Below are 9,521 nucleotides of genomic sequence, written 5' to 3' on the forward strand. Positions count from 1 at the left end.
ATTCTTGAGCCTAACCTCAAGGATTTTTTGAGAGAAACAATCTTCTGTGAAACAGCAATACCCCAAAAACTGACCAGAAATGCCCGAAAATTGGCTTTAAAGATAAATGGGATGATTTGTGTAAAAAGAGGAGAAGAAAAGAAGAGAATTGGTGTGAAGAATGTGAGAGGTATGGAGGGGTATTTATAGGCTAGCTCATGCAAGAATTATGGTAAGAGAATTTGGGAAGAATTATGGTAAGTAGGGTTTAAGGGATTACTTGGAGAAGTGAGTAAAGATTTAAGGAAAGTTTTGATATTGAAGAGATTGTATATAATTGAATATGGAAGGTATGTTTGTCATGAAAAATATTAAGGAAATTGGAATTACTTGGGGAATAATTAAGAAGAATGAATGGAAAGGAAATATAATGATTGGATATTAAAAAGATGGAGAATTAGAATTAAGGAAAATAGGAGATTTTAAGGAGATAATTAAAATTACAAATTACCAAAATATTTTTCCCAAAATCTACATGGGATGGCCGAAATTTTTGAGCTTTCCTAAGCTCATATTTTCGGCCCTCCTATTTAGTACTTCAGGAAATTATTTTGCTAGTTTTAAGGAATTAAAATAATTGTGTAAATAATATTTATTGTAATAAATAATTAAATAATAAAATACCAAATATTCACCAAATAATTTAACTAATAAAATCAGATTTTCTCTTAGGAAAATCCGAAATTTATTAGCCAAATAAATGGGATTTTTAGACTTATTAAAATAATAATAAAATATAGCTTTTGCCTTAATTAAAATATCCAAAATATATAAATAATCCAGTTTTTAAATAGGATAAATGGATAATAAATCTTATCCAAAATAATAATTTGTTTTTAAAATACTTTTGGCGCCAAAATTCAAATATCGTTTTGACTCCAAGATTTAAATAGTAAGTTAAATTACTAAAATACCCTTTTTAGAAAATAATAATAAATTAGTTAATTAGGAAAATACGTATAAAAATACGGGGTATTACAGTGTTGGGCTATCTGGTTGACTAGGAACAATGTCAGGTTCCGGTCGGAGGTCTATTCTCCCCAAACTGTTCTTGATTTGGCTTCCTCTTGGAAACATAGGAGTTCGGAGGCTAGGGATTTTGACCGTATTCCTTTCTCTACGCCTCCGGGGTTTTCTTCCCTTCCTTTGCTCTATGCTCCTTGTGGTTCGTTGCAGGATGCTTGTGATATGTGTCTGTTCGTTGATGGTGCTTGGGATCAGTGTTCTCATAATGTTGGCGTAGGTTGGTGTTTTTGAGATACAGTTTCTCAGCATATACTTGCTGGAGGTGCTCTTGCTTGTGTTGCTAGTTCGGCGCTTCATTCGGAATTATTAACTTGCTTGTGGGGTCTGAAGCATGCTATTCAGCTGGGGTTTACATGGTCGTTCCTCAGTTCCTTGTGGATTCTGGATCGAAGGATATTTCTGTGCTTTGGATTCTACATGACAATCGTGATCTCCTGTCCTCCTTCTCCACTTGCCATATTCGGAAGGTTCTGAGGTCTTCTGTGGTTGATGCTCACTACTTAGCTGGGGCTGCTCGACGTAGAGATTTGCTTTCTTTTGTTTTTTAATTTTTAATTTTAAGTTCCCTTTGTCAAAAAAAAAAGAAAAAAAACGCGACAATTAATTTCAAATTGAGGCCCTGTTCTTTTGAGCTTCTGGGCAGAGCAGAGCAGGGGTCAATAGAGCAGAGCAGAGCAGATTAAATTTCGGCAGAGCAAGAGTCAGTAGAGCAGAGCAGATTAAATTTCAGCAGAGAAGAGCAGAGCCGAGCAGAGCAGATTTCAGCAGATTTCAACATTATTATTAATACTATTACTATTATTATTATTATTACTACTACTACTACTACTACTACTACTACTACTACTACTACTACTACTACTACTACTACTACTACTACTACTACAGTACTACTACTATTACTACTACTACTACTACTACTACTACTACTACTACTACTACTATTATTATTATTATTAAGTGCATATACCATTGATTTAGGTGAGTGAAAACATAAATAAATGTGTACCGTATTTAACATATGTTAATAGTATAAAGATAAAAGACAATAATTTACTTATATTCATTTCACAAAAATTTTAAAATAAAATGATTTAATGGGTAATAATGATTTTACTTATAAATATGTCTTAATCATATATTTTTAACCCTCAAAATAATAATGATATACAAATTACTACTTGAAAACAACCTCTTTTTTTTTAATTCTTAAATTGTATGGAACGATTTGAAAAATAATTCAACTCAATGAACTAACAATCAATACCCACATAAAATGTTTCTATACATTGTGATTCTATATCAAATGTTTATAAAAAGAAATTGTTATTAATTGTTATTATTATAATTTATTTATTTGAAAGAATTGTTATAATTATTAGAAATTTTTAATTAATAATATATTAAATATTAATTCTTAATAGTTTGAATTATTAAATATTATTATTGATAATTATTATTATGATTAATAAATATTAATTATTATTAATGTTAATAATTTTTATAATATTTTTAATATTAATTATTATTAATATTAATAATTATTATAATTATTTTTAATATTAATAATTATTTATAATAATTAATTATTATCATCAATACAATATTAATTATTATTATTGAATATTAATTATTATTGTTATTATTAATTATTATTTGAAAATAGAGTAGAGCATAGCAGAACAGATTTCTTTTAAGCAGAGTAGGGCTCAGCAGAGCAGAGCAGCTCTAAAGAACGGAGCCTGAGTAGCGGAGGCAATAACAATAACAACAAAGGTAGATTATTAGGATATATTTTAGGAAACAAGATAATTGTGAATATTGTGAAAGTATATCCTAGAGAATATTGTGAGTTATTTTAGGTTATTTGGTCTTGCCCTCCAAGTATACCTAATATATAAATATTGTATGTGGCCATTGTGATTAATGAGAATTACAGAGAATTATTCATTATAATTTGTCATGGTATCAAGAGCTTATGTTTGATCCAAAATTTTTCCGACGACTTGATTACACGTAATTTACATAATTTCGTGAAATTGTGAGAGTGTGAGAGTTCACATAATTTTTTTTTTTTCCGGATAGGAAGTTCGGAACAGTGTTTCGGCACTATTGTGACGATTATTTGCGGCATTGTCATAGATGCATGGCAAAAGTATCACGAAAAGAATAACGGGGATAAGCAAAGGCAGAAAGGCAAGTAACAAGAGAAGTGCGGGTATCATACGCATGTAAGTAGTGGCAGATTCATTACATTGCTTAAAGAAGTAGTTATCAGATTAATGACACCATATTCAGCAAATCAGAGGTCCCAATATATTGTAAGACGTACTATAATTTTCGGTCGATCCTTTTACATGTAACCCCATCTCATTTTTATATTTTGTACCATATCACGGATTAACTCGTATCTACAACTACCTAAAGGTTTACGAAGTACTCGTACTACTTTGTAAGTTTGTATTACTGTTATAGCACAGGTAAGTATATATTTTGATATTTAGATTAGGATTATAAAGAGGAAGATAAATTATGCACTCAAAAGTAGTATCATTTTATATTGTAATGGTCTTATTTAAAATTTGATCATTGATTTTTATTACTTCGTATCAAACCATAATTCAATAATTTGACAATAAAAATGTTTTTAAGTACATACAAACAATCATTTCAAATTGTAACTAACCGTATAGTTTTTAGTAATAAGTTTCCGGTCAAAGTATATTTTGAGGAAAAGTTCCGATCAAAGTAAGGTCCCGTTCTCTTCACCTTATTTTTGCTGAATTGAAATTATTTTTACTGAAACAAAATTATATTTGCTGAACTTAAATTATTTTTACTGAACTTAAATTAATTTTACTAAACTGAAATTATTTTTGCTGAACTGAAATTAATTTTACCGAACAGAACTTATTTTTACTGAACTGAAATTATTTTTTACTTAATATTATTTTTTTAAGGTGAAGAGAACAGGGCTTAAGTATGGTATAATAATTAAAATCAAATCCTCCTTATTAATAACTAATTAATGCCCGAGCTATGCTCGGGTTTTTCAATTAATACATGGTTGGATTATTTTTAGGAAAAATGCTATATATATCCCTTAGGGCTACATATAAGCATTAAAAACAATCTTGAAAATTGTTTAAATTTAGAAAATCATGACAAAAACACACTAATTACACTGATCTACGGGAGTTTTTGTCATGAATTTGTAATTTTATACAATTTTCAAGAGTGTTTTTAATGCTTATATATAGCCCTAAGGGCTATGTATAGCATTACCGTTATTTTTATGCATAACATGGAAAATAAAATTTGTATAATGATTTCCTTAGTCGTCAATTACCGGAAGTAACATACCATTTTTTTTTAATTCGATCAAATTAAAAATAGCATTATGTATGTTAAAATTAAATTTCTATTTTATCTTTTTATCTTAATAAAAATTATCATTTTTTTTTCATAATGACAACAACAATAATAAAATTATATAAAAAAAATGTTTTTGAAGGGAAAATTTTTAATATGATGTTGACACGTGTAATCTAAGAATTATTTTGAGGATTACTTTAGTAATTAGTATAGATTTGTCAAATTATAAATTGTAAAGGTGATAGGAGAATTAGGGCATGTTCACATTTACTGAGCTGAACTGAACTGAAGTGAACTAATTGGAGTTGAACTGAACTGAACTGATTGGAGCTAAACTGAACTAAACTGAGTTGAAATGAATATTTTATGAGAAAGGTAAATTAGGAGCTAAATTGAACTGAACTGAACTGAACTGATTGGAGCTGAACTGGACTGAACTGAACTAATTGGAGCTAACTGAACTAAATTGAAGTGAAATTAAGTAAATGTGAACATGCCTTTATTTATTATAAATTTTTATTCAAGCCTTCTGTTTTCTATTTAAACTAAAAACAAAGGTGTGGAATTTTTGTGGACATGCTAATTAGTCCTCAAAGAACAATTATCATACTAGCAAAGTTAATGGTAATTGTAGCTCCACTCAATGCATTATTGACATTGGTTATTCGATCCATAATTCCATATGGCTGGAAATATAAATTTAATTCAAGAGAGTGTACAACAACATTTCTCCCTCAATGCTCAATCCCTCTCCCATCTAATTACCCATTGGTAATAAAAAAAGAGCAAAAAGTTGTGTTGGCTGATGACCTATTTTTGATAGAACTCGCAATATTTGATACGACTGAAATTGAGATGGCGTGAACGTGAACATGAAAATACCGAGAGAAAACACGAAATTGACACGATACAACATAAAATCAACCTAAACCCGACCTCTTTTTGATAAATTTGGTCAAATAATGCAACCCCTACGTTTTATATAGTTTTTGATGGATTTTGTGCACAATAGTACAAGAAATGAACACACGTCCAAACGCGTATACGACACGACATGAAACCACTTTTTGCTAGCTTTAACTTTGTGTGTTTGGATTGAAGGAAATGGAGGGAAAGGAAGAGAAGAAAAATGGAGAGATGAGATATCTTTCATTTGGATAACAAATGAGGAAGGAAGGGAATTGGAGGAGAGAGAAAAAGAGGGATTAAATTGTAGGAAATTGATCCCTCCATCAATGGAGAGATTTGGAAGGAAAACTCACCATTCTTCCCTCCCCTCCTCTTCTCCTCCCTCCCTTTCTTTTCCTTCCCCTTTCTTTATCCAAACACACTGTAAGGGATGTCTTATAAGGTTTTGATTTGATTCAAGTTGAGGAAGTGTATTCGGGCAAATCAAACTACTATGGTTAGGCTACGTGTATAGTGGTATTATTGACATCTGTATAATTTTATTTTCTTTTTTGGTAGGTAAAGAGAAGACGTTCTACTAAACCTTTCACAGGTCAACCTAATCCGAGTTAACAAGCAAGACTCCGTAATTGAGATAACAATTCTTATCACTAAACTAAATATGATGTCCGCCATTGATAAAAAAAACTTTTATTTATATCAGGATAATTTATATATAATGAATAACTTTTATTCATTAAAAGAGTAACTTTTGATCATTTTAATGTAACTTTATAACTGTACATCCAATTTTTTTAAATGTTTGCGTTCTTTCATTGTGTCAAAAAAAAGTCTCTCTTTCATTAAACACGGAAAATAAAACAAGCGCGAGCTCATACTCGGGCAAAATTATTCAAATTGGGTTGGGCGGTCACTCTTGCTAAAATACACATCATTTTCTCTTCACTGTGTTCTTCAATCTTACATACTCTGAATTCTCCATTGAAGTAGATTTTGAGCTTTCTCCTCCATTGAAGCAGCTTCTGAGGTAAGACTTTATTTTATTGAAACATCGAATATCAATTTCACAGTCTAGGTTAATCGTCAATTTTTTCAAATTAGGGTTCTTTCAAGGTGGATTGATTTTGAACTATATGTTAGTTATAATTTGATTATACTAAGGTTAGAATCTTTCTATTCAATTATATATATTCTTAAGCGAGAAGAATTTTAATTTCATAATGTGCTGCAGTACCCTTTAATCTTCCAATTGTGATTGTAAAATTCCAAAATCGAATCAAACAATATGGTGAATTGATAATTCTGGAAATTTGAAGTCTTGTTCGTGGATAATGTATGTAGAAGATAAATGGAACCTTGAATTTTCAATTTGCATTTTTTTAGAAGTACTATAATTAGTTTAAGGTAGGTATTGTTATAATGTGTATCAATTTCAGGATAAGCTCTAATGGAGGGTACAGAGATTTATGGTAGAAGGGGTAGCCAGCTTGTGAAAGAGCTTGCTTGTGCCGAACCGGGTCAACTTACTCGATTCAATGTGAGCTTTCTCATTTATATGAAGTACTTGTTTGGGGATAATCACCCTTGTTCAATCTATATTTGGCTTCCCATTTGTATTAGGCAAGGAAATTAAGAGTAGATGTTAAATTCGGAATTGAAATACCAAAAGAGGATGGAGAGAAATTGTTAGATTAAATGTAGAAATGAAGAAAGAAAAAAAAAAGTTGGTAAAATTGCTTTGTCCTTCATTAATTTTGTTCTTGTGTTCACCAGGATGATTTGTTTAATCAAGTTATCAAAGAATGTGCTGTGCACTACAGTCAATTTTACGAACTTACTAGGTAAGTCCCTTTGTTTTTCGTTAAGTTTTGATTTCAATTTCCTTAAGGTTTTGCTCCTCGGCACATTCTTGCCATGCTTCTTTATTCCCTTCAGCAATTGAACAAGCCATTCATCTGTTTCTGCATAACTGAACTGTCATTGAACAACTACTGTACTGATGCTGTCCCAGAAGCTATGCGATTTTCTGTTGAGTTTGAGAAACATCTCATCGGCTCTCTAATGTACTTATCCTTCCCAAACTTTTCGATAATCCATTCAACTGGATGACAAGTACCATATTTTAGCTTGTTCTACGTATATGCTAGCTTTGATTATCTCCAGTGGGTATAATCATCCTCCATTCTCAAATAGTTGCCTAGCTTGAAATTGCTACTCGCAATGCTTTGTTACAGATTTAAGTAATTTGGGATACTTATTTTAGGCAGTCTATACTAATTTATTCTTTGCCCTATTTTTGGGATTAAGGCTTTGATTGTTGTTATTGTTTACACTGGTTTATTCTTGTGAACTTTTGTGTACCTATGAACCTGATCCTTTGGCAGGAAAATGCAAGATGAAGGATTGGATGTCCAATCAGCTAGAAATGCTGATCACTTTGGAATGCTTATCCATCATCTTTCTCTATTACGCAACAAGCGTTGCCTAATGGCATATGTGTAAGTAATAGCTTATGATCCTTTTCTCACTTGATGTTTAGCTATCCTGCCAATCATTTGTTTTCTCAACTATCAGTTTCTGAAAAATGCAGGCATAACCGATCTGAAATTATACAGAACCTAAGCTGGAAGGTTGGGCGGGTGCTTCCTGAAGAAATTGAGCACAAGCTAAGTGATCCAGAAAAGCGTTACTTTAAGAGCCACTCTTCAGCTTTACAATCGTATATGAGGGACATGGATGGCCTTGATTTGACTGTGGTACGCATCCATTCTTCCCATCTTCTACTCATCATTTTCTTGCTTAGGACTGCAAAATCTGAACATTCCTCCTTCACATGAACTCTCAAGAAGTTGTAGATACTAAAATTGTGGGTTTCTGTGGCAGGATATGGTGCCACCAAAAGATCCCTACATTAAAGTAAGAGTCCTTGATGATATTGGTGTGACAGCAATGGGAGACCGAGATACCAATCTTGCACGCCACTCAATCCACTTCCTCAAACGAAGTGATGCTGAGCATTACATGTTTCAGGTAGATGGACAGTAAGACAACCTTTTTTGCCGGTTTTAAACATTTTGTATCTAGAGAGAATAACTGAACTTAAAATCTTGTTTTGTAAACAGGGGATGATGGAAGAACTCTTAGGGTGATATAAAATGTGCAGTCTCATAGTCTCATCATATATGCTCTACTGTGCTAATCCGTGTCTCATGGTCTCATGATATATGCTAGTGTGCTGCTCAGTACGCTGTTAGTTGCAAGATCATCATGCTCAGTTGTTTGGCTGTGACTGTGCAGAAGACTCAACTGTCTTTTAAAGTACGCATATCTGGGCAAAAATGCAAGCAAAAGCTGCCAGAGCATGAGATCTGTGGTTTAACTGTGCAGCGGTGCAGGACTGTAAACTCTGATATTTTCCTCCTGTTATTTATCTAGGATTGTAATCTGTAACTAGCATATTCCTTCTAAAAACCAATAGAAATAGAAAAAACCTTTTATAAGCAATTTTTATTGATTACTGTATCCAGCTGTGGATGATAATAAATTTTGTTTGATAAATTGATAAGTAATAGCTGAGATGCTCTCTGCTGTTTGTCATTGAGTAGCTGTAGATTTGATATGTTTATTGACAAGTCGGCTCGTGCTTATGACTTAGTTGTGAGTGATACAATTCTTACCTCAAGTCCTTAACTCCTCCAAATCACTTGCATATATATATATTTTTTTTTTATTTAAGGTAAGGAGGACCCTAACCAGTGCGGGCCATGCACTTGAGAGTAGAGGGGAGGGTAAGGGAATTTTTACCTTCTACTCCCCAAGTACCATCACTTGGTAGGATTCGAACCCAAGTACCCTTATCTGGTAAGATTCGGACTCTAAACCTCTATGATTTGAGATAAGAACTATACCAAGTGAGCCAATACTTTGTTGATAAACTATTTATAATATTTGACTAAATCACAATATAACAGCATATCCATAATCTATGAACAAAGTGTTCACCGCATTGTGTTTTGTGTTCATTTAAACCATAATATGCATCAGAATTTCAATTATGATACGAGTTTAAAGTATTTTGCAATTTCATTTACGTAGTATAATATTATCTCATCTCCGATTCACCTTAACTTTTCTCTTTCAAATCTTTTAATCATATCCGAGTAATTTGACAT

At 31.9% G+C, this 9,521-nt stretch overlaps 1 protein-coding gene across 1 annotated transcript; it reads left to right on the forward strand.

Annotated features, from left to right (window-relative positions):
- The first annotated feature begins 6,214 nt into the window (after positions 1–6,214).
- On the forward strand, positions 6,215–8,977 carry LOC145574502 (uncharacterized). Its single transcript, XM_081632309.1, has 7 exons — positions 6,215–6,376; positions 6,786–6,886; positions 7,123–7,190; positions 7,734–7,847; positions 7,940–8,105; positions 8,233–8,379; positions 8,472–8,977. Exons 2-7 carry the CDS (start codon positions 6,797–6,799, stop codon positions 8,496–8,498), a joined length of 612 nt encoding a protein of 203 aa, XP_081488435.1. The 5' UTR covers positions 6,215–6,376; positions 6,786–6,796; the 3' UTR covers positions 8,499–8,977.
- Positions 8,978–9,521: the final 544 nt, after the last annotated feature.

Source organism: Chenopodium album, chromosome 13, assembly GCF_948465745.1.
Source record: "Chenopodium album chromosome 13, dcCheAlbu1.1, whole genome shotgun sequence".
In the NCBI taxonomy this organism is placed as follows: Eukaryota; Viridiplantae; Streptophyta; class Magnoliopsida; order Caryophyllales; family Amaranthaceae; genus Chenopodium; species Chenopodium album.